We start from the raw sequence: 26,025 nt of genomic DNA on the forward strand, positions 1-26,025 counted from the left end.
TACTCTGCTGGCAGTGGACAGCCCGTGTGGCACTCCAAATTATTCTGTGGGGACCTGTACACCTTGACAAACCGTGCTATGTGCATCGGCATTATTGCAGGAGCTTAGAAGTGCGTAATAATGCTGGCAGCATTTTATGTCTTCTTTATATTCGTTGTGTACATTCATTATATTAGGGGGTAAATTGATTCATCATTGCCTTTTTTGGACTTATCATTAACGTTGGGTTTTGTTTGGCGGCAAGAATCTTTCGCATGTGGTCAGGATGAAGTGTTATTTTGTGTGGTTGATGAAGAGCTTCTGCAGAAACTATCATGATTTCATGATGAACAAAAATAATTTCTGCTAGCTTGTGAAATTTAATTCCTACAAATCGTCCTGAAATCTCAGCATGAAATGTGATTGCAAGAAATCAAGTTGTAGCATGTTTGAAGCATGTAGGTCTTCACTTCCAGGATGCAGTAATCATTTTTCATAAGGGACAGTTATAGTTTAATTCACTTCCGTGGAGTGAAATACCTCTGCTTCTGCATTCTGTATACTTTCTTATGTATCTTTAATTTGCCTATATAAATTTGCTTCCGATACTGTAAGGTAGCTTCATTTGTCATGTGCATTTGCTTACTGTTGACATGCTTTATGATTTTTTGCAGAGTATTAATTTAAGTGCAAATGTTTAAATGTTCAAGCTTCTATATTCGTGTGTTCTTTTTTTTTTTTACCTACAGCAGGCCATTGCATTCGCATGGCAGTGGCCGTTCTAAGAGTAGCCCTGATGTCAAATATGGGGATGGTTATGAAGTAAGCGCTGCTCCTTCAGGCAGTAGCAGTACCCTTCCCAAGAAAACATGTAAGTGAAGCCAACACATTATACATTAGGTGCAGTGTTGTGTTGCTCCATGAAATGGTTTCATTTCTGTATATTGTATTTAGAATGGTGTTTATGCTCAAATGGTTAAATTTGATGTGTGGTCCTTAGTGTGTGATTGCTTGTAGAAATAGAAGCATATTCTCATATAAAAGACAATATTTTGCATATTCCTAAGCCAGTACATGAGATATTGGGATGTCCCACTTGTTTAGGATAATTATTTCGTGCATAGTAAATGCTTGTGAATGTTACGTTTCTCAGAGCTAAGACAGCTATTGCTTTGTTGTTTTCTACAAATATGATAGGTATGCACAAGACTCGCGGTGCCCGTCAACTAATTTTTTGGTGAAAGTCTGAACTGGCCTGTGACCCGTTTGAATTCATCTAAATTATTAAAATATTGTGCATTTGTGTAAACGGAATATTGTTCCAAGTTTTAAGTTTTATTCTTACTGGAATGTATGGTTGTTCCTCCAGTTCTGAGTTCAGCTGTTAGCACTTCATAAACCGTAAAGGTCGTGTACTTGTGGCTTCCAGCTCGAAATTTAGAGAATGATTTGGCCAGCAGGATAGGTGTGCAGCGAGGTGAAACACTACCAACAGGACAGTAGGATGATTGGCTGGTCCTTATATTTAACCAAAATTGCTCATGTTTCCTGCCATATTGTTCATTGAAACTGTGCTTTGCATTCAGCACATGAAAACCTTACACTGTGAACTGAACCTGGAGGATCCAAAAGAGAATTTTTATGCTAATTTTGCCGTGTCATACTAGCGTTTCTTTTTGTGCCTGCTCCTTGTGCTTACAAGGCTTGATGAAGGGCCCAAGTGCTTGTGTAGGTATGTGTGCATGTGGGCTGTTGTGTATTATTTGGTTAATATCTGTTTTCTTTACTTCTGCACACAAGCTATCCAGGATGGACTCGGTACGACGCTTTTCAGCTTGTGTTTCTGCTCAGGACTCGGGAAGGACCAAGTGCCTAACTCTTCTGCCGTTGCATGCACTGTCTGTTTTGTAGGCCTTGAGAAATCCCTGAAGGATCTTTCTCGCCAGACTGTAGCACTTCAGAGGGTGCAAGTTCTTCTGGAAGAACAACTCACGAAAGCTGAAAAAGCAATCAAAGCTGCGTTTTCGGAAGTACAAAAAGCGTGAGTGTTGTCTCCAAGCATCTTGTTAGATGAATGACATAGATGTTCAAGTGTTCAGTTGCCAAGATATCTTGCGTGTCAACATTAGGATATAAAAATAACAAAGGAACACAATATTTTCTTTCTTTCTTTACTTGTAGTGGTAGGGAGCAAATAAGAAATTGCTGTGAGGTGCGCAAAGAAATACTGAATATATAGATGGTAGTAGCAAAAGGCGCAAATATGTAATAACTACTGCCTTCCTATGTGGTGTGTGTCCTTTTTTTGAAACCGTATTTAGTAGGGGTGTGCGAATATTCGAAATTTTCGAATATAGTTCGAATATTACATTTTTAGTATTTGTATTCGATTCGAAAACCAAGTATTTGTGTTGTTTCGATTATTCGACCCGACTCGAATACTCGTATCTAGCCGAATATTCTATTGCGAGCACGGGAGTTCATTTCGGTCCGCAAGTCCTATCGACAGAGATATAACAGCATGGTGGCGCCCAGAGCAATGCGTAACGTTGGGCCATGACGTAGCTGACTGCGCTGGTGAGCTTCTTTGTGGCTATACCTTCGAAGCTGGTGTAGTCAGCGCTGTGCACGAAATACCTCGCAATACGTGCCAGTTCAGTGCCAAGTGAGAAGGCATTTTTTGTGGCTGGAGGAGTCGTTTCAGTTAGAAGGGAACTACTTCTGCCTGACCATGTGGAGCAGCCGGCTTTCCTTCACGACCACCTTTTATGTTTATTCCAGCAACGCGTTTTTGTGCTTATGACAAGCTAGCCTTAATCAATGCTGTGTACTAGCCATCTTCTCTGATATTTCCACTCTTCTAAGAATAATGTTCGAGACTTTGCTACTTTTTGTGTAGCCACACACACCTTTTGCCTTAATTTCATCACTGATAGTTGAACTCTGATGTTCTTGGGTGCTCAAATAATGTTTTGTGGTGGTTAAATGCGTCTGTCCTTGATTATTCGATATTCGATTCGATATTCGGAACCAAGTATTCGTATTCGATTCGTATTCGAAAAATTTGATATTCGCACACCCCTAGTATTTAGTAATGAATAACTTGGTGCATGTAGAAATTAGTTATGTTGGAAGTATTGACGTGGCTGATAGCATGTGGCAGTAACAGATGTAAAATTAGACGTTTTAGCGCACTCTGATGAAACCTGAATCTTCGCAAAAATTCCATAATTCTGGAAGATTTTTGAAAAGTCAAAGAGATAGAGAAAGGCATTTTATGGATGCATGCATTATCAACCTTCATATCTGTGCTGCAAGGCAATGGAATGTCATTAACACTCTGTAGGACAGGGGACAAATGCTGTCCCACTTTCTTCAAGGGCCGGCAAACGGACAGCAGTGCACCTGCGTACCATATATTTGTGTGTTAAATACCACCGAACTATCAAGCAAACCATTCGGCATGTTTTTATCTTTTGCTAATTGCCTTCCTTGGTATTCTGTGTGTTTTACAAGCACGGGTGTACAGTTCGATGTTGCTTATTCTGGCAGGAAAAACAAAGAACTTGAAAAATTGTTCAGCGTTAGAGCTTTTCTCATCTGTCAACTGCATCGTAATACTTCTTGAAGCAATTTTCAATTCAAATGGAAGTTTTCTTATACGTCAATAAGACTGAGGTATGGGTACACATTTTTACAAAGTCATAGGCACAAATGTGTACCCGTTTTTTCTATAAAACCAGTGGTCGAAATGGCTTAAAAGTGATGTCACTCAATTTGTAGAGTCATTCTGAGTGCAGTTTTACCATTTGTATGCATGTGAGACTTGCAGACAGCTTGTGCCTTATAAATAAAGTGTTAAAGCCCTTAATTCTCGAATTAAAAAAATTGGAGGAGACACTTAAGCTCTGTCTTAAGGGTATGACATGACAACGTAATGGGTTCATTGCCATATTTGCAGAAGTTCATTCTCTACTTTACATTCATACATCCCTGGCAATCCTCATACCCCTCCTGCAGGGCGCAGTGGTGCAGTGGTTAAACGATGCGCCACTGCCCTGCGATGGCAGGTGCTCCCAGCAGTGGACGTTGTGTGTCCCAGGTTGCTTTTCCCCAGCGACCAATCATTAATTTAACTGCGATCTGCCACGGTGGGCAGTTTGCTCACTGTCCGATGCACAGGTTGTGATGACACCGCAAGGTCACGTGGCCTAGGTCGCCCGCCTGCCTCGTAGGTTGCTCTATGGGGACCACCTCTTTTAACGCTTGTTATTCATGATGCGGCTTAATTTGAAGATAACTTCTTAAAATCCATTTTTAAGGCGCGAGGCCAAAACACAGGCATGGACTGGGCATCGTATTGTCATTATAGCATCAAGTGCTACCCAGGCTCACGAAGTCCTGCTTCGTTAGCCTGTCTCTAAGAGAGCTCTTGCACGTTGCTAAACAGTTGCTTTGTTTAAAATTTTTTGGCCACAGACATGGAATTGCTGCTCAGTAGATGGCAATAATATATATATATATATATATATATATATATATATATATATACATTTGCAACAAAATGATTTTAGTAAGAAAAAAAGTCTCATTTGGTAGTGCATGTTCAGTTGCTGTAATGTTTAAAAAATAATGAGCAAGAAGTTTAGCATTTTATCTCTTGCACAAAAACGAGTGCTTATATATGTATTGTCTTTTCCATTTAAAAAATGACAAAAAAAAAACAATGAGATTTTTGGCTGAGTAATCTGATCTGTACCCAATTTGAGCTCAAAAAGTGTTGCCCAATTTTAACCCCTCAGATTTCAAAAAAATTAAAACCCGAAACCAAGGGCCTTTAACCTTTTAGCATGCAGTGTGCAAATTTAGTGTTCATAATGAAATTAGATTTGCGGAATTATCTGTAGTGTTGCCATTAGCATGAAAATTGTATTAGCATGAATTTGCAGATTGGATGACACTGTTCTGAGTGCCTCGAAGGTAGCAAGTGGTAACATTCCCAATTCATATTTGTGCAGCTTGAGTGACCGGCAAGCGCAGCTTGAGGACGAGATGGAAAAAGTGCGGACCGATGCTCGTAAGTATTTTGGCATGACTTTTACTGTTGTGCAAAGTTTCTTTCAGGGGGGGGCATCTGGCCTTAGCACCATATAAGTTTTGATTGACAGACATCTTGCCGTAATAACCAAGCAAGCATCAACATGTGTAATGTAAGAGACTTGCTCCGATGTTTTCAGTACTAAATATACAGTCGAAACCCACTGCAATGAAATTTACTGGACCTCCGAAAAATTTTGCTCGAGTGGAAATTTCGTTTTCGTGAAGTTAGCCGGTAACAGCGACAATTAAATTACAATAGATAGTTTGGAAATAACATTTATTGCTATGGCCCAGTCAGCTATGGTAGCTTTCACCTATTCGGGCCAATTTTCGCAGTTCTGTGATGCATCCCGACCTTGTCTCGCAGTTTATCTCCGACTAATCTTTCAAGCCCTACTGGGATTATTCAAGCATCCTAAGATAGAGCGGAAAAGAAACAAAGTTTAACTTCTCAATTGGTCAACAGTTGTCCTCATGCTTCCGCATGATCACATCACTCCGGATATTGGCCAGTGCTATGCCGTCACTGTATGGCTGCACGTACTGCTGTATGGTCACAGATGAGTGCACGTGATCGGACAAGGCCTGATGGGAAGACGCAACATGCCATGGCAGGAAGTGCACAGCACCTGCTGCACGACGAACCCAAAAAGTGAAGGAGCAGATGGTGAAAAAGATGAGGCAGAGATATCGGCATACCTGCAGCAAGCACTCCACAAAGGCCTCTCCCATATCTCTCTAACCCTGTCCTGTGCCAGCTGCGGCTGCCACCTTATCCACGCAAACTTCCTAAGCTCATCCACCGACTTGACTGACTGCCGCCCCCTCCTATGTTTGCCTTCTCTTGGAATCCACTTCGTTACTTTTAACAGTAATCGGTTATATTGCCTTCGCATTACATGCCTTGTCCATGCCCATTTTTTTTTTTTCTTTCTTGATTTCGATTGAGATGTCATCTCGCGTTTCTTCTCTTACCCACTCTGCTGTCTTCCTGGTACATCTATCATTTGCCTTTCCATGGCTTGCTTCATTGTCCTCAGTATAAGGTCAAGCCTTTTTGTTAATCTCCATATTTCTGCCCCATAGGGGGGGTACCGGTAAGGTACAGCTTATATGTACTTTCCTCCTGAGGGATACTGGTAAACTGCAGTTCATGATCTGAGAGTACCTCTTATATGCACTCCATTCCATTGTTATGGTGAATTCGACTGGTCGATCCAGAGCAGCTTTTCTTTCTCCATGGTGGCAGATGTGTGTTCCACTGGTCAATCTGGATTGTGTTCGAGAGTTCTACTGGTCATTTCAGAGCAACTCATTCCACGATAGAACGCTGTTCTTTGATCCGCTTAGCCGTTTTTTTTTTTTTCATTTTTTTTTCTGTTGTATGATGCCATAATCACTGGTATTCATTTATGTATTTTTTCCTCTCCTGCTTGGACATACAAAATGTCCAAATATGCTACATTCTTAATGCCCACACCAATGGCATTCATCCTCTCGCATTAGTAATGTTTCTTATAACGACATGTCTTGCTTTCAATGTATTATAGCTAGATGTTCTGTTATTGCAAAGCAATCAGCAATTCTATGTTAGTCTATTTTGTAAGTATTTATGTGTTCATGCATGGCGAAAATCTATGTGACCAAAGATTGTGTGCTCTTTACCTGCTCGCTGAACGTCATCCGGAGCGAAAGCCTTTGTCAGGCACTGCAGCCTTTAGCTTTTGCTCCGGCTTTCTGTAACAGAAAGGAACAAATAAAGAGAAAGATAACACTCCTAGTGTGAGGTCTGTCATCTTGTTCTGGTCAACTATGATGTCTGGGAAAGCCTGTGACTTACAGAACTTTGCATGAGGCTCCTGAAGGGGCGAGTCGGGGCGCAGCAGCAGGGCAAGCGGTCGTGCAAAAATCGTGCCTATTGCATGGTGCATTGTAACCTGTGCACTTCTTAATGGGCATAATGGCCAGCGTGACAACAATCGGAGGGCCCCTGTCGTTAGGCCAAAAAATAGCCTGGCCACATAGTTTCGGTCTCTAAGCTTCACTGCTCGCCCGTGGTAATGGCAGCTTTCGGCCCGCTCATTCGCTGGTAGTCCAATTTGAGCTCCGCGTGTCTTACGGGCACTGACTAGCCCGTCACTGGTAATTTGTTTTCCTTTTTAGAAGCAATCTCACTGTTCTGATGCCAGTGTGCATTTCCCCCCTCACTTACGTTCGCATTGTTTTTCTGGGCACTCGTCACAGGCTTGTACCATCGGCTTATAGGTGATCGCGCTATGGAGCCACCTTCTAAGGCTTTAGCGCATTTTCGCATTTTCAGATGTTTTTTTCGGGGGCCACAGAGCGTTTTATAATTCGATCTTCAGGTAATCCGGGCATTTCTCTCATTCCCTTGAACTTCGTATTCATGAGGTTTTAATAACCATCATGTTATTTTTTGTTGCCAGTCTTGTCATTTTATGGATTTCATTTTGCATGACCACATTACAGGTTGGATACCGTTGTACTGTCTAATCAAGTAGTATACATTTCTGTGCACATCATGTTTTTTTATACACTGCTGAGTCAGTCCAGTTTTGTTTCAGTTGCAAAAACCATACACTATTTAAGAAAAGATAAGGGCAACAACATTTGTGTGTTTATCATCTTCTGAAATAATTTTTTTTTTTTGTGCTGAACAGGTATTTGATTCATTATTCAAAGCCATTTTTTCCTCATGTTCGTCTTTGATTTGTATTCGAAAATTTCAGTATTCGCATACCTCTACTTGTACATTGTAGTGTGTGTCTTTGTACAATGCAGCTTAGGCAGAGCTTATTTATGGTGTCGGCACTGCTCGCAGGTGCTATGCTTCAGCAACGCCAGAAGTTGGCTGCTGAACTGAAGGCCCGCAGTGAAACGGCCTCCACTCTGTCTGAGCAAAGTCTGACTGAGTTACGTGATGACATCAAGGTAAGAGCTAGAGCTTGCTTATCTAATAGTGTGTCCAAGTTGTCTTGTGCATTTAAAAGGCATATAATTGCACAACAGCTCCATTCTTTCTGTGTCTGTGCATGCATGCTTCTGTGTGCGCGCACACACACGCATGTGAAGGAAGGAAGCCAACAGTCACCGAAACTAAGGAGCATAGGGGAATGTTATTTTTTTAATTTGTTTTGTTGATCAATTGGAAATTAATAGTGTAATGATTTTATTGCTGAAAGATAATTGATTGGAAAGTAGAAGAAAAAAAACAACTTGCCCCAGTGGGATGCGAATCCGCAACTTCAAAATTTCGCATCCGGTGTTCTGCCAACTGACCTATGGCAGCGGCTGTCCAGTCTTCTACATTCAGGGGTATTTATGTTGTGTATAATCTAACCTTAAGAGTGTGTGCCAGCACCATCCTCGTCCACAGTGGCGGATGTATGATGTCCTGTGTGTGTGCATGCATGTGTGTGTGCGTGCATGCGTGCTAATAGGTTGCGCCTTTAGTGTTCTGCACTAAATAATTAAGCTAGACAGACATGGGATTGTATACGTAGAAAAAGGATGAATAATTGTGTGCACTACAAGTTCGTTGCACCAATGCCATTTATGGCACTGTCTCGTGCCTCAGATGTGCAGGGGTAATTTAATGGTAATAAGTTCCTAAGTCATGATATTATAATATTGCTATGAAGTGGGCAGCAGTTATGCATACTTTCGATGGAGCCGAAATTCTAGAGACTTGTGTACTGTGCGATGTCAGTGCACGTTAAAGAACCGCAGGTGGACGAAATTTCCGGAGCCCTTCACTACGGCGTCTCTCACAGCCTGAGTCACTTCGGGACATTAAATCCCCATAAACTAACTAGTCATGCAAACAGTGGGTACCACGGTTGAAAAGCGTGGTGAGTAGGCAGTGCAAGTGTAGACTAGAAGGTGGCTACGGATATGAAAAGAAGGCGGTGTGAGTCTTTAAGATAGAGAAAACACTGGAAGAGCTGAGTGGAGTAAAGAGTACAAAGAAGGGCAAACGGGCACAGGACTGAGAAGCTTGGAACACCGAGCAGTGGTGGAACGATGGTGACAGCAGCTGCCGTTGCGGCGTGCAAGGCTTCATGTATTAAAGTATCGGAGGCTTGGCTTCGCTCGATTTTGGGGCAAGCATCTAAAGCGGTACCTCTTAAATGACGTTGATGATCCGCTGCTTCTATATTTTAGCATGCCAGCTGCATTTTTTTCGAAGGGGGGCCCTTTGCAGTGGTTGACCTGAACTATGTGAGATTGCATTATAATTTTAATCCGAATATTTCTTATAAAATTCTCCCGAGTTCCTTCCTCTCATGCTATATTCCTGCAAATAAGATAAAATAGTCATTTTTCCATCAGGCTGTTGTTCCCGCTGATGTCCTTAACAATAACCTAAAAAAAAATATGGCTGCTTAGGACAACTCCACAAAAAATGCTTAAATCCACAGTTTTTTTGTGGAACTGTGTTACAGGCATAACTTATTTTCTGTGCAAAAATTATTTTTGTGTGCTAAATGATTTTTGTGATGCTGAAGTGCTGCTAGCTGGCTATCCTCATTGTTTCACATTGCAGTTACCTTGCACCTCATTGGAGTAAAATGCTGTTAAATGTCAACTTTTTTTACAGCATTTTGTAGTTGAGCGTAAGTATGATGAGGAGCTTGGCAAAACTGCAAGATTTGTGTGCTCAAAGGAGAAGATTGAAAAGGTGAGAAACAGCTCTCTTAGGGGCACACCTGTACATGAATTTTTCGAGGTAGCTATGATAAGTCTCTCATACCATTAGCTGTCTCTAATTAAAGCAGGTGAATCCAGTGGGACGTTAAGAGTGGGATGCATGAAATTTCTTGATTTTTACAAGTGGGTTATACCTAGCAAATCTGTGTACTCAAAGCAGCACAAGAAAAAAAATGTGTGGGAACAGATAGCCGAGTGTTGTCGTTTATTGGCATCCTGGAATTGTGCTATTCAGGGCTTGTTTTCCGTAAGCAGTAATATTTTGCTTACTTCAGTCAAGGTGTAAATTTCATTTCTTTTTGTGCACGGTTTGTTAAGGGGTACAAAAAGTTTAGTGCTGGATGTTAGTGCTTCCTGTGGTGGCTTAGCATTGTCTGAAGCCGTGGGCTTTTATTACATCAGAATCATGCGTTGTATGGCACATGGTGTTTGACGCATGAGTGCGGTGTCATTCAGTTCCTACTGTGGCAACAATGGGTCGCCTGGAGCAGTAATCTCAAATATCACTGTGAACGTGAGCGCCAGCGATGATTAGGTGAACATCCGGAGTTGCGTGCTTGTAAAGCGGGGTGAAAACGTCAACAACTAGAGGATCTTGACAAGCAAGCTCACGGTGCCTAGATCAGATACTGATGCTAGGATTGGGAAGTGTGCCCCCGCGAAGCGAAGGTCACCAGATGTAAGAGAGGCAAACCATAATGGTGCCACTTGTGTCTTTTCAACGTCAGTTCAGCAGTGACCCATTCATGTCAGCAACAAACTTCCAAAAGTGTTATGGATTTCAGTGGTAGCCGTGCACATGGCCACCTCATTTATCAGGGACATCTTAGAGATCCAGGTTAAGCAACTAGCTGGCATTGCAATTCGTGGCATCTTTGATGGTTTCTTGGTAATTTTCTTTTTTTTTATGTTGAAGCTGTTGCCTTGAAAGCACAGTAATCATGGAAATATACTCAGAAAGTTTGACAGACACGGAGTCGCAATTTTTATTCTTTATGTCAATATCAGTACAGCTGAAAATGTGTCACTTGCTGGCCAGTATTAAAAATATTAGACGACGTTCCACTAAGTGGCTGCCGTCGAAACTTGCTGAGTGGCATCCCTATATGCTGTGGAGACAAATTAGTTTCTTTGTTGGTCATTTAAATTTTATTTCAATTCCACATTATTGTTTTCTTGTGCTTTGCAGTTAAGAGTGTCAAAGTTCATTCTATATGTAATGACAAGCTCATGGTCAGCATGAAATTGGGTAGTGGGGATTGTTGTGTGCTGGTTTTCAAAGGCGTTTTTTTTTTCCTTTTGCTCTTTTTTTTGTGTGTGTGCTGATATATGGAGTTAACATGTCCTTTTTCACTTTTTTTAACACTCTGTCTGGTATCTTGCCCACTGAGGGCATTGGCATTGCATTTAACCAGAAGAAAGGCTGTGAAGAAATTAAGGGGTATGGTGTAGCCATACCTGCTATGGTAATTCGAAAAGTACCTGCATAATGTGAAAGCTAAACCTCAGTTTTATGAAATCTTCCTAAGCAGTTCTTCTGATCTTATAAATCTGTTGATTTTCTTCAGGCACAAATGAAGTTATGGATTGGCCACCGCAGTAGCTCAGTGGTTATGGTGCTCGGCTGATGACCAGAAAGACGTGGGTTCGATCGCGGCCGCGGCAGTTGAATTTCTTTGGAGGAGAAATTCTAGAGGCCCGTGTACTGTACAATGTCAATGCACGTTAAAGAACCCCTGGTGGTCGAAATTTTCGGAGCCCTCCACTACGGCATCTCTCATAGGCTGAGTTGCTTTGGGACGTTAAACCCCATAAACCAAACCAACCAAAGTTATGGATTGCTAATAGAACATGTTTTTTTTTGTTGGCTGATCTCTGGCTTGTGTAGAGTTGGTCTAAGTTTGACTGTAATAAAGAATTCTTTTGGCGTGCTAACTTCCCGCGTCTATAGTAATGTCACATGCAGTGTGGTGGTATTGCTGTGAGGTGGAGCTCATGAATGAAGATGTTGTTTTGACAGCTTATAATTTTTTTTTTTTCCAGGAAATTAAGGACTTTGGTCAAGGCAAGTAGCTCTTCCTCACAAATTTATCGTCATTTCAAATGGGTTCGTGTGCTCATGAATAGCTCTCTCTGTGCAGTGGTTCATGTGCGAGATCCTTACACATCGCGGCGGCTGTCACTGTCTTCTGTGGCAAGTTCAACCTACCATGATTCTGGATACCACCCGTCTGTCACGTCCAGCCCAGTTTACAGGAGCCAGTATTGTAAGTGGCATTTTAGTGTCACTAGGGCCCATAGTGTGTCATCCTAATCAGGTCCGCAGCACTGGTGTCTTCTAGCATGTAAATACTGCGCTTCTGTGGTTATTGCATAAGTTTACAAAGAAAGGGCTTGTTATTTTGCCACTGTGGGATGACTATTATTTGGTTTCTTTCTTTCAAGTGAAGTCTCCTAGGTTCAAAAAATGTCATCCTGCTTTAGGGCCAGAGCCCAGCACTGCCATTGTTGTAAGGCACTTACCGTATTTTCCGGTGTATAAGACGCACCTGCCATATATGGAGGCTGTCATTGGTATATAAGACGCACCCGTGTATAAGACGCACCCCAATTTAACCGGTTAGGCTAGTGAGAATGAAACACGCTTGCGCGACCATCGCGAAATTGGCAACACTCACGTTATACCCGCCCACGTTTTAGAAAAAAGAAAAAACGAAAGTGCTCTGCATTATGTCCATAACAACATTTTATTTCTACTTAAAACCTATGAAGTCTTCATCTGCGTATACGCTATCAAAAAGTTCGCCCATTTCTGGCGGCAACGAGGCTGAAACATTCTCTTCGTACTACGTACACGGAGCAAAGTTGCAAATGGTGGCTAAAAAAGAACACCAGCTTGTCTTGACTTGTCTTGACAGTGGAGAGAAGCGCGATTGCCTTCATCTTTTGGCATTTCACATTACTTTTGCTTGGGGCCTCCGAAACGGTTGCATGTTTGTGATCCTGGAAGTCATCATCTGAGCTGTTTCATGATAAAGTTCACCTAAAAAAAGCTGCGCACGGCGGTCCCCGTATTGAAGTATTAACCGCGTTACAACCGCATCATTGGTAGTGATATTTTTTCGATGAAAAAAGCTTGAACATGAACCTGAGTAACTTCTGAACTCGCAAAAAAAAAATGCGAAAAATTAGCGTATAAGACGCACCCTTGTATAGGACGCACCAGCAAGATTTCTGAAAAAAAGCCACGTCTTATACACCAGAAAATACGGTACTTTTACTTCGTTTCTTACGGCAGGTGTAACGCTGTGAAAGGTATGGAAGGTAATATGAGGCATGAAAAAACTTGTATAATCGCTGCTTTATCGTTTTAATACACTACAATGCTAAAGCCAGCCTGCCTTAAGAGACCGAATGACAAAGAATGTAGACGCAGCAATTAGATTGCAGTTTTGTCGTGTCTAACATGAGCTATAAGCGCACATTAACGTTGTCATCATTCAGCTGTTGAAACTGAAGCTGAAACAGCATGACAGAAAAATTTGTTTATAAGTTATTTAGAGGTCGTAGGCAACTCCCACGTGGTGATTCATGCATAGTAATGTCTTCTGCATCATTGTAGAGAATAAAATATGCCACCAAAATTAGGTGTCTATACTCCGCTCAAGTTTATATTGCATGGGGGAAAAAAAAAAACTTGTTTGATTGCTAAAGGAGGGGGTGTATTCATTATGCGAGCGCATTAATTGCTCAAATAGATGCTGTATTTCCTTTGAGTGTGTGTCTGACTCACATTTCTTTGATTTTCTATTTTCTACAGACTCGTATGACACAATGAAAGAAGAGGAATATGGAGGAAGAAAGTTTGAGGTATATGAGCTTTGATTTTTGCATTTTTGTACTTTTCTTGCCCTTCTTTTGTATGTCATGAGTTGAAAAGATTGTGAACAACTTATACATGCTGTCTGTACATACATACTCGCAGAGGTTTCTTGCTAGTGGGGCTGAGACAAGGGCAATTTGCGCACGGTCTCTTACAACAGTAATCAGCGTTTTTCTGTGACCGCAAGATAATCTTCAATACTTAATCATGTCCCGGTCAGGCTTGCAGTGTGTTCTAAGACATTTCTTGATTGGTATGTCGTGATGAGATAGACAATTGCATTGAAATTTGAAACACTGCTAGCATCGTCACTTGTTTTCTGAGTTAAAAAAAATTTCTTTATCCTTAGCTCCAGTTAGAGTAAACCCAATGCTACCACCAAGCATGCTTCATGTCGAAGCCGCCACCATGGCCTAGTGATTATGGTGCTTGGCTGCTGACCTGAAAGACTTGGGTTCAGCCCCGGCCGCGGCAGTCGCATTTCTGTGGGGGCGAAATGCTAGAGGCCCGTGTACTGTGCGATGTCAATGCACGTTTAAGAACCCCAGGTGTTCGATATTTCCGGAGCCCTCCACCATGGCGTCTCTCATAGCCCCCGTCACATTGGGATGTTAAACTTCATAAAACCAAACCAAACCATGCTTCGTGTCCTTTCAAAGAAGAAATGGGACATTCATAAACTATAAGGTGCGAGTTCTGCATGACAACTGACTTTAACCTTTGATGGTCGAATTTTTTTCGAAAAGAATTTTTCCCAGATGGTCAAATTATTTTATTGCAGATTTTGGGTAAACAAACTGAATAAAGTGGGGGGGAAAAGTTGAAAACCAATTACGTGCATTATATTTGTGCCAGCATCACTGACAACCGCAATAGTACTGAATAGTATTTAAAAATATGGTAGCCCTTGAAACATGGCTCTACGCACATGCGTGCGGCTGCCTTGGGCAGAGAGGTCTGGTAGCTCAGTAAACAAGGTGAGTGATAATAGCTCGCAATCGTCGGTAATAAACAAGCTAAGGACGCCCACCACCAATAAAGATGGAACTAACTTTTGCCATCCCCTGCAAGAGAGTGGCAATAAAGGTAACAAAATCAACTTTCGCACGCCTTCATTGTGAATGCTCAGAGAAACCGAAACCACTTCTGTGGTTTCAGTCGCTTACCGCGTGACACGCTAAGGTTGAAGTGAGTTCTTTTTCTCTTCAGCAAGATAGTATAAGCAGTTTCCTAACACATATTGTAAGTCTAGGCAGTGGCAGCACCTCCCATTGAGCATGTGTCATCAGTATGGCGCAAAATCAGATACAATGTCAAAACAGTTCCCGTACGGTAAAAACCCTGCGGCACAGAAATCTGCCACCATAAACGAGTGGCAGAAAGCATCAAAGGATTAACTTCAAGAATGAGTGGCGCAGTATTTATGAATGTTGTTGGCACTGTAGCTAGCGTACATTATTAATAGGAATGTAAAGATGCAGTTGTTGTGATTGAGCGTATCATGCATATTGAAAGAGCAGAGATACTACCAGGACGGCAGATGCGCAGCAACACTACACCATCATCATCATCATCATCATCAGCCTGACTACACCCACTGCAGGGCAAAGGCCTCTCCCATGTCTCTCCAATTAACCCTGTCCTTTGTCAGTTGCCGCCACTGTATCCCCGCAAACTTCTTAATCTCATCCGCCCACCTAACTTTCTGCCGTCCCCTGCTACGTTTGCTTTACTACACCAAACCAGGATTATAGAACAGTATGGAGTGTCACCCAAATGGAGGTCACCACTTGTGATGCGGATCACACTGCTGTAACTTTGTAGGCCGGTGTTGCTTGAGAAGTTCTGGTTATACACTGTGAGGGCTAAGGTTTCCTGTCCATTTTTGAGCAGAAATTTCACAAGATGTCTATGCTTCAAGCTCCTATACTTAATAAAAGAACTGAACCTATGTAGCATTAATTGTTATATCTGTAAATTTCCATCTTGTCACTGTCGAACGATGTACAGCCGGCCAAATCTTTAGCTGGCGTGTGTGATGGCCACGTTTTCTGTGCTCCTGTAGCTTATGACGGAGAAAACTTGCGAAAATATCAAATTTAAGCACAGGCTCACTAAGCCCGTGCTTAATATTGAGCTTTCCACAAGTTTGCTTCGTCCAAAAGTGCAGGAGCACGGAAAAAGCGGCCGTCGCGCACGCCAGCTAAACATTTGGCCGGCTGTACTTGTTTAGTTGCCAATTGCATTTGGATATCTGTGATGGGCTTATTAAACGAGGTAATATTTCTACTGTATTTGAGCAGAAAATTTTCAGATTGTTCGGTTTTTGAGCCCTCATAATAAATGGAAGGAATGCACCCAAGGGGTCATAATTGATGTAGCTCAGTCTAAGTTCAATTAAGTTCAGTCTAAGTTGCTAATTAAGTTGCTAACAAGTCACCAGCTTATAGTGTGCATGTGCAGTCTCTTGGCTACAGGTGCAAATGCAGCTGCGACCGCTTGCCTGCCACTTCGCATGTGTAGTTGACGCCCTGTGGAAGCGGGTTACGTCTGCGAACATTCATTTGCTTGTGTTTCTACAAGCTTTTTGCGTAGCGGCTGTGTTGTGTTCTCGCTCCATCCTGTGTTAGCGCTGTTCCTTTGTGGTGCCATGAGTGTGTAGCATATGTTCATGCAGTTCAAGTACAGCTTGAGACTGGGTGCTTCCAAAACAAATTATCGAGTACAGGCCTGGTTGTCTGCTAGCCTTGACATCACCACCCAATTACAGCCAGTTGCGTGCCTTTGACATCAGTGGTGTCTAAAATTCCGAACCACTGGAAGAATTTTGAAGCAGGATATCGCAATGAAGTGTTGCTATGAGCCAGCCCTAGAAAATAATCGTTTAACTTACAAAAAAATTTTTGCATGTATTACACACAGATGATTTACTTTTATGCAATGAAATGCTGCCTACAGGGCTTGAGTTGACTGCGTAGGTTTACAGTTCTGAAGTCGTGAACAGCTATCCACCTCCTCCTTTCGAGAACTGTCATCATTTCGTTAAGACTATGGTCATATCTTCTCAGACATACACATAGGCGCTGCTGTCTTGTTGCACCACCACTTCAGAGAGTCCAAGCCAGACGAGAACTATTGTTGTGCTGGGCAGGCACTTTGGCAAAACAAATATGGAAGTGCAGCTGATGTGGTGAGCTGCACTCCTTGAACTGGTTCAGCAAGTGCAGGCAAATTGAAGAAAGTTTTAAATATGCTGAATTACAGAATAAATAACAGGGACACATGTATTAGATCTTTTGTGTTGTAATTGCTTCTGTTACATCACAGGACCAATAAAAAAATGTTATATGGTCAGGGCTACACAAATGTTGGCAAGATACAGTTGAAAAATTGCACAAATGCTGCACACATTTTGTAGTCCTTTCTTCCATATTTAAACATTTTTTGCTCTTTATCTGTCCAATACTAGTATAGTGGTACTGACATAGGTAAGAATTATTTTAATCTATTTTAGCTTTTTACGCACTACTTTCTGCTCACTACACCATTTTCAGCTCTCTTTACTGGTATTGTAATGATGGACCAAAATTTTTTTTATGAATTAAACACATTCCTGCAGGCAGTAGGGAACGGAGCAATCTCCACTGTTCTTTATGTCCATACCAGCAAAAGTTAAGTGGTGTGTGGTGCTTATAGGTAACTGATTTAGCAATTCTGTTGCATGTGAACATCATGGCAACATGATGTTTGTTTTTGTCTGTGTGTATAGTATTTGGTACGTACTAAGAGGAGGGCCCATCTGCCTTGCAGGGTGCTGGCGGCTACAGTCGTTCATCGGACAGTCGTGGTCCAGACAGCCGTGCTTCCAAGGTGTACACCAACAGTCACCGCAATGCCTACCCTGGGTCCTCCCCGGGTGGTGCACGCTCTGGTGGCTACTCTCGTGTCGGGCGCAACCGTCGTCCAGATGACATGCGTTTCTCGGGCTCTGATCGGGGTGGTGGTGGTGGCCGGGGAGGCTATGGGGGCGGGGGCCGTCCTCATCGTTACTCCACCAGCACGGGCCGGGGTCGCTACCAAACTGAGACAGGCCGCCGCTCACGGGAAGATGAGGGCACTAGAAAGCCTTCACCATCTGGAGTGAATGGTCAAGCTTAGGCCGTCAAGTCGTCTTGGGGAGTCCAATTTCTTCCCCCAAGACACCATTGTCCCACTTCCCCTCTTGGATGTCCCAAATTTCTGGATTCTGTGGCAGTGCAATATCGTGTCCAGGCACCAGGAAGTGTCCACTTGTGCCCCCCTCCTTTCCTGCACTTGTTTGTGCCTGGTTCTTTATGGCTTGTGCCAAACGACAAAAAGGCATAACTTTGGGTTTCTCGTAGTGTGTGCCTTAAACACTGTTTGATGTGGGACCTCCTTTCTGTTCTGTAGGGGCTTGAAGTGTGCTGAGTCTGGTGGTTGATCTTGGCACAGTCTGAGCGTAGATGTGTGCCTAGTCTTGTAGGAGGTTTCTCTTCTTGAGTACACTGTAGCTGCCCCTGTCCCTTCCTGTGCCTGCCTTCAGCTCCCACTGTAGACTCTGCTACCCCCTTTTGAGTGTTTTCCTTCCCTTTTGAAGCTCTGCAGCAACCAGGCTTGTATTGGTTAGATGGTGGATGGAACCTGTGTTGCCTCATTCTGTAGAAGTTTTTTTTTGCTTTGTCGTCATCCAAAAAGAAAACTATTTTTTGACCTGTTTTTTTTTTTTTTTTTTGAGGAGATAAAATTTTGTAGTGTGTTAATTGGTCTTGTTTGAGTGATTCTTTCAGCCTTTGCTGTAGGAATTCCTTTTGTTAGACATATTTAATTCTTTTTGGCATGTACATCTATGTGTATATACATATTATACAAAGGTTGTGTACATAACTAAACTGGGAAGTACATGCACATGTCACACAAGTAACACTAACCCTTTATACCTAATATTAAACTTTAAATGATGTGTCTATTTTAAGCCTTGGTTGTAGCATGCATCTGCTATGAAGCTTTTGTATATTCAGCAATGTGTGGTGCAGACTTTGTCGTCATTGTGAAGTAGGCATGCACTAACTGCTTTTTAAGTTGCTTGTTTTAGTTCTGTCTTGAGCCATTGAACAGGACACTGGTTATGAATTTATACACTATGGAGTGCCTTTAGCAGCTTTTCTTTTTTTATGTTGTCATGTACTTTACATCCATTCCTTAATTGCTTTTTCAACAGGGCTCTTTACCATACCAGTTGTGAAATTTTCTATATATATATATATGGTGCTTTAAGGAGACATCTCATTTGGCCTGAAAGATTAAAGTTTGATGTGGTGCATATATAGTTTAGACGGGGTCATCATGTCACCTGTAAGCAAGTAAATGAAGTATAGTCGCGGACAGAATACAGACCATCCAGCTCTTTCCTCGAATTAGTGGAAGCAGAAAGGTTTGCTGCCTTTATGCACAAGTGTGCAAACAGTATTTACCTGCATAAGTATCAAACACCCATTTATTTTCGCTGGGTGTAACATATTGGAAATCTGAGCTTGGCCGCCATAGGGTGGTTTGTACTCTTTCCGCAACTGTTCAGATGGCCGGTGCGAGGCAGCACATCTGATTCTTCATGGCTCACAAGAGAGACTGATGTTGCTATGGGCCACTGGCATCTGGTGCGATGGCCTGGCCCATCACACCCCTGCTCCCCCTCCTCCGGTGCACCATCTCTCTTGTCCTCATGCTGCAGTGCTCCTTGTTTCACACGCTGCACCCAGAGCAGTTGGCACCCCCCTAGTGACGCCTCTGAAAGAGGCACAAACCTCTGCCCCTCAGAACAATCCTTTAAGACGCGACCAAATCTTGAATGGGAGGTTTTGCACCTGGTATGGTTGAGCTCTGGGGCTATCGATACTCATTTAGGTTACAAGTGGAGAAGAGGAGTTTTAGACGCCCTATTTTATTTTCTGTGTTACAAGCACTGAAGCATGCATTTCCACATTTCCTGTAAATGCACGTTATAGTTAATTTAATGTACCTCTGCCTAGAGTGTTGTATGTATATTGACATGGAAGGCATTTTCTTCCTTGCAAGCACTTGGTTCTTGCACTGCAGGGCAATAAATTTGCCCTGCCCAGCAAACAAAGTAAAGTGTCGCATTTTGGTACTCTGTCCACTGAACAAAATAAAAGTTGCTTGGTGCCTGATTCTGTCTATTCTTGCTCTGGGATTGTAGCTGCACATTTGTTGCTCTTTGTATGATCCAGTGTAATGGGAGTGAAAAAAAAGGTAATCGCAAATTTTAAACCCTACAATTCGCAGATGAGTGACGTAAAGATCCTGTTAAGTGGACCGCTGGTCGTATATTCGTTTAGTAATTTCTGTGTAAAAGGACTCAATGCGCCGCGTATATTTTGATCGCTGCTAGTAGCGCTTGTCACCCACTTCGAGCTCATTAGTCGCAATTCTGGTCCTGGAGGCTGGCGCTTGTGCATAGCGCGCAGCTTTAACTTCGTTTAGTTTCGCATACCGGCAAGTGCCGTTAAGAGGTACGCAAATACAGACTAACCGGAAACGCTTTCCCTTCCTTATTAAGGAAACTGAAGTGAATGTATCAATATTAGTTCTGCTTTTATGAGAATGTTTCACCAGCAAAGGCATGCAACATAATTCTAGATAGCCGTAATCAGTCCTGTGATGAGGGACTCTCTACTCTCGCGGAACCACTACGCGTCGCAGGCGCGCTGGGCGCAGGAACCTCTTGGCTCCTGGCTGGAGCTGGCTGCTTTTATGTTTTTGGTCACGTGTTCTAGGTTTGGTGTGCGATGGTTTCGTGACGCCATTTTTGGCTGAACGGAAACGGCAACGATAATCGACTTTTTCGAACATTCAGGCGCGACCTCAGGCTGTGCAGCCCTCACTCTGGTAAGCTGAAGCTGCCGTTTACCAGCTATTACTCCTGCGCACGTTCTTGTTGTGGTGTCTAAAGAAAGTTTTGATGCCGAAGTTCAGTACGTCCGGTAGGCTTATAATCGCCGCTCACTGGCTTCTTTCTTGTTCAACTTCGTGTGCCCAGCGGTTTTGGGCCGATCGGAGCGCATTACGAGTCATTCTTTTATTGCTCGTCGCAGTTTGCTTGTTTGCTTTGTATTTGTTGTAAACATGAAAAGCTCAACATTTGACAGTCGCCAGCAGTTCTGTTGCGGGCACAATTTTTTTTTTTTTTTTATCTGTTGCCCCTGTTTCACCTGTCTGAAATACTTTCGTTAGTATGTGTTCCTTGTTTTAAGCATGCGTTGTTGCCGTGGTCCTTACCGGATGTTAGTCATCTTTCTTCCCCTTACGTTCATTGTTTTCCTTTCATATTTTTTTCTCGCATTCCAACTTGGCGTGCCTGCCCGCCCGAAGACGCGGTTTAGTAGGTTGCTGTCATTTAACTTGCTGCGTTTAGTAGCTGTTATTATTTTTTGTTTAATGGTGATGGTAGTATGGTGTGGCGCAGTGCGTAAGTGGAGTATGAATAGTTTTGCATATTGAATGGCTGCTATTAAAAGCATGTCGAGAAGGCTCCTCCACTGCTTACGTGATTACGCATCCGCAATGTATCATTGTGGATTCGTGTTTATTGTGCGAGCTTAAAATATGAGCAGTGAGGATTAATTGGCTTATTCAAAACAGATAGTTTAACCAGTGTTAAACCACCTCTGTACGTTTTAGTGTTAAGAGGACTGTTTTTGCTCTGCTTGTTTCAGGCAAGAGCTGAACGACCGGAATGAGCTACCAAATGCAGTCGGGTGCACAGCCTGCTACCCGGTCAAGTGAGTTTGAAAACAAGACACTGAGGCGTTCCTGGGATGTCTCTTTTGCATGCCAGTCTAGCCGCTGTGGCTCAGTGGTTATGGCGCTCGGCCGCTGTCCCGAAAGACGCGGGTTCGATCCCGGCCGCGGCAGTCGAATTTCGATGGAGGCTAAATTCTAGAGGCCCATGTACTGTGCGACATCAGTGCACGTTAAAGAACCCTAGGTGGTCGAAATTTACCGGGCCTTTCCGGTACGGCATCCCGTATAGCCCGAGTCGCTTCGGGACGTTAAACCCCATAAAACCAAACCAAACCTTCTTTGCATGCCACTTGATTAGGGAAAGTGATTTTGGGGCAGTGTCGCATGACGTCATATAAGCTATTAGTCTGACGGGATTGGGTCAGTGAAACTGATTGAAGGGAGCATAAAAAATTCCTCACAGCACGTGGACATTTTTATTAATGCTTCTGTGTTGGGGTTTTATATACTTTGATTGAGAGGTGAAGTCTTTACTGTAAAGCTCATAGTTTAAAGACACTTAACTGCGTATCAGTGGCATGGGGATGCAAACTGTAGATCCTGCTGCTGCAAACTGTCTTGTGCCAGTGCTCTAGAAATACTTTGTCAATGCCAGGAATTGCCTTTCAGTGGTTCACAACATTTCTTTGCAGTGAGCCATGGCAATTACTCAAATCCTGGCGATGTGCCTGTCAACCCCAAAGAGCAGACCATTCTCTGGCAACAAGGAAATTATCTTGCGGACTCTGGAATTCACTCTGGTGTTACTACTCAGGTGAGAGTGCTGGCAGTTTGCTGAAATTGATGTCAAGCATTCAAACATCTTCACAGCAATGCTTTATTAGTGAAGTATTCCTGCTTTTACCAGTACATGTGTGTCCCAGACTGTAGCGCTCATGATCTTCAAATCTGATCGAAACAGGAAAATACTGAGTCAGCATAAATTGGTAGATTAGCACTCTGATAGCTACTATGTATTAGTGAGCCAGAAAATTGTTAGACATGTAACCATGCCTTGGGCATACTTGGAACTGTGCTTGGTCACATGTGGCTTCACCAGCCACTGTGGCTTCACCAGCCACAGTTGGTACTTTCTTTTTCCCTACCCTACTTTTTCATTGAACAGGTACTTTTGAAATACCTTCATTTGGTTGTTGAAACCAAAACCGAAACTAATGAGGTAGTATTAAATCCTGACTAATGGGGCTTGGGTAGATTTGATGTGGTAGTTCATTTGCTGTCTTGTGTATCACTACAAAAAAATGATGTGCAACCAAAGTTCAGTGACTGTACTCCTTTAATTTACTTTGTCTGATGCATTGCATGTTCAGTGGCATTGCATTCAAGCAAGACTTTATTGGATTGTGGGGGCATTATGTTATGAGCTCCTGATGTTGTTTTACCCCCTTTAAATGCTCTGAACAAGTGTGGCTCTTCAATGTAATTTGGCAAGTAGAACAATGCCATTCTGTTGGATTTTAACATGGCATAAGCTGTACTCGTGCCACTTTGGTGTAGTGAACCCACATGACGAGGAAGAAAGGTACAAATAAGCAGCTGCTTTTAGCTGTTTGTAAACCCTCTTACTTAAAGGATATCGGGTAACTATTTCTTTTTTTGTGTATCTTAGGAACAGGCATCTTGTGTAAAACATGTTCGGTGGTTGGTTACTTTTTGTTGTGTAACTTGTGCATGTATTTGCATGTGGGATCAAGCCAGCATCTGCAGCCAACTTTGTCTGGCGCTCCTTTGTCACTGGCTTCACATGCTGGCTTGAAGCTACCACAGCGGTTTGCCTATCAGTATATTTCTAGGATCCGTCTCACTTTTTGGTGCCAATATAAATTCTTACACAATGTTTTCAGATTCAGTGATCTTATTGCTTATTTGTGGCCCCTCTAAATGTGATCTATGTCTTTCTGATTTTTCACACAGACACCCTCCATAACTGGCAAGGAAGATGATTTGGGGGATGAGCAAATGGTTTTTGACTGGGAGCAGCCTGGCTTTGGCCAAGGATTTACACCTGACCAAGTAGATGGTGCGAACTGTTTGCATTTTACCTTTTATTTTTATTTTGTTTGCCACATACCATGCTGCGTGAGAAATATTGTAGTACTTGTAGGTCACAGTGGCAGAAAGCCACGCGAGACACTTGACATTGGATTGGTTTGGTGAAAATAATACAGAGCAATCTAGTCAGTGTTCTTAGCCATAATCTGTGTGTTGGCTGGGCAGGGGCATACGACTGTAGAGTATGCTCTGCTCCTTTCCATTGTTTACATTTCAAAATCAAAACATGCAGTTTGGACTGTTTGAAGCATGTACAACACACTAGGCAGCAACTTACTTCATGCTTGCCACCATGCTTACACAACAGTCCAAAGATTACTTTGAGCACTCTCCATAAACTGTTTTTGTAAGCGTTTGTAGACCGCACTCTCTAGGGCGTTGTCATAAGTGGGATGTAGTGGCACATAGCGTCTGGCCCAGTTATACATGTTGGTTGTGCCTTTGTCTGCAGCAGCACTTGGCTTCACAGTAGTTAAGCCAGGTGTTCTGCACTTTTGGTGTGTTGCTTGATAGTTATTTTCAGTTATTTTATCAAAAAACATGATTTCAGTGCGCTTATCATTTCTCTTGCCAAAGGTTATGTTGCCAGAGGGTATGTTCTGCTCTCTATACTCCTCATAAGTTCCTTGCAGCACTATGGAAGCCAGAGACCTCCTCAGCCAATCAGGAGTGTGCGTTAAACATGTTCCTTCGTGTCTCGTCTTCTGCTTGGTGTCCGCTTGTGCGTATGCAGATATAGTTGGAAAAGAGTATCAATACCAAACACTGAAGGCAGTTTTAGAGTAGTGTTTGTGTGCTTATGTGTGCTAAATGCAAGTATTATGTGGGATATTGCTTTGTTTGTCGCATCTGCAACCGGTAGAGCAATGATAAATCCATCCTAATGGTGCAATCTGGTTTTTAGAACGGAAATCATTTTTGTAAGCAAATCGACATTTTTAGGTCTCTTTGTGGCAGAATCATCTCAAAATAGAAATAAAGCAAAATTATCGCTGATGGATCTTGCTGTAGGTGTGGTGAGACAAAACGAAAGCCAGATGCCCCATTTATAACCTGTAAACATACTGAAAAACCTAGTAACAAAGACGAATTCACTCAGAAGCGAGAGGTCCTGATTACGAATCGTGCTGCCATGTTGGAAATGCTGTTTTAGCGTGCGCAAGAGCCATGCACTAAACTCTGGAAATAGCATATGCGAGCGTACATTATGGCCGAATTTTAAATAGCAACATGTGCACTTAAAAGCATGTTATCCCATACGTTCGCAGCATCAGAACATCACCTCTGCACTCATCGTAGCCTTGGTAATGCTACAAGGAACTACTGAGATGGAATATAGTGTTGCTTCATGCAAGCAGCGCAACTGTCTTTAATGTTTTTTAAAAAAGTCCAGGGCATGGCTTGCAAAGACAATGCTGCCTTGGCATTTTTTGCTTGCTGCTTTGGGAGTGAATAATATTTTGATGATTTGGAGAACAGCCTTGTCATAGTATGTTTATCTTAGCTGTCTTGCTTGTGATCAAAAATGCCTTGGGACATTTCCCTCTTAGTCACAGCCAGTTGTTCAGACCCTGCTGGTTTTCAGTGTGTGTGATGCTTGTGTCATGTTTGCCATCATGCATTAATCAGTATTCCAAAGACTTCGTGTACTCTTGTCTCAAGAGAAGCCTCAGACAGCAGGCAGGTCATTCTCTGTAAAAAAAAAGGGGGGGGGGGGGGGGGGGCATCATTTTTAGGGGGGGTATGTGGTGCTTTGTGGCATGGCAACAAAATGGAGTATTCATATCCGTTGTGGGTAATTCTGTAATCTACGAGGTTTAATGTGTTTAAATTTAGTGGCAAATTAACAGTTCGGGTATTAACATTAATCAAATTTCCTAATACCGTGAGTTGAGTGGAAAGTGTATGGTTGCAGGAAATAACTCTCAAGCTAGCACACTTAGTCTAAACAGATTACATTACATCTTTCTGCTGAACATAATTTATAGCATTGCAAATTTTTAATCTGGGTACATTAGAAAAGTTGTTCTTGTGACTTGAAAATATAGTGAAACCTCATTGATACTTTCCAGGTTTATACTCAGAATTGCAGGCAATAAAAATGTCTCATAGGGTTGCACTATTGTTCTTCTGTTTTAGCACCTTCCTGGATAACATTATTTCCCGACTGCTGCGTTCAAAATTTTGGCAAATCCAGGTTGTATAATACGTTTAGTGACCGCCGCCGCGGTGGATCAGTGGCTATGGTGCTCGGCTGCTGGCCCGAAAGACGCGGGTTCGATCCCGGCCGCGGCGGCTGAATTTCTTTGGAGGAGAAATTCGAGGCCCGTGTACTGTGCGATGTAAGTGCACGTTAAAGAACCCCAGGTGGTCGAAATTTCCGGAGCCCTCCACTACGGCGTCTCTCATAGCCTTAGTCGCTTTGGGACGTTAAACCCCAT

At 42.6% G+C, this 26,025-nt stretch overlaps 2 protein-coding genes across 4 annotated transcripts in view; both read left to right on the plus strand.

The window, feature by feature from the left end:
* LOC149350158 (spermatogenesis-associated serine-rich protein 2-like) overlaps positions 1–19,899 on the plus strand; it is a 34,302-nt gene extending 14,403 nt beyond the window's left edge. For 2 of the 3 annotated variants that reach the window (XM_089579122.1, XM_089579124.1), the window contains 9 exons: positions 729–850; positions 1,891–2,020; positions 4,998–5,056; positions 7,922–8,031; positions 9,701–9,781; positions 11,854–11,875; positions 11,952–12,077; positions 13,631–13,680; positions 17,504–19,899. In XM_089579122.1, the coding sequence (XP_089435248.1) occupies positions 729–850; positions 1,891–2,020; positions 4,998–5,056; positions 7,922–8,031; positions 9,701–9,781; positions 11,854–11,875; positions 11,952–12,077; positions 13,631–13,680; positions 17,504–17,851 (1,048 nt within the window). In that variant the 3' untranslated portion in view covers positions 17,852–19,899. The remainder of the gene's footprint in view (positions 1–728; positions 851–1,890; positions 2,021–4,997; positions 5,057–7,921; positions 8,032–9,700; positions 9,782–11,853; positions 11,876–11,951; positions 12,078–13,630; positions 13,681–17,503) is intronic. The other variant, XM_089579123.1, reaches the window with a different exon arrangement.
* A 564-nt stretch (positions 19,900–20,463) lies between these two features.
* arm (armadillo) overlaps positions 20,464–26,025 on the plus strand; it is a 31,185-nt gene continuing 25,623 nt past the window's right edge. Inside the window, exons 1-4 of the mRNA XM_089579121.1 lie at positions 20,464–20,617; positions 21,445–21,510; positions 22,165–22,286; positions 23,447–23,552. Coding sequence (XP_089435247.1) covers positions 21,465–21,510; positions 22,165–22,286; positions 23,447–23,552 — 274 coding nt within the window. The 5' untranslated portion in view covers positions 20,464–20,617; positions 21,445–21,464. The remainder of the gene's footprint in view (positions 20,618–21,444; positions 21,511–22,164; positions 22,287–23,446; positions 23,553–26,025) is intronic.

The sequence above is a fragment of the Amblyomma mixtum genome, chromosome 3 (assembly GCF_055824585.1).
Source record: "Amblyomma mixtum isolate Tamu chromosome 3, ASM5582458v1, whole genome shotgun sequence".
Taxonomy (NCBI): Eukaryota; Metazoa; Arthropoda; class Arachnida; order Ixodida; family Ixodidae; genus Amblyomma; species Amblyomma mixtum.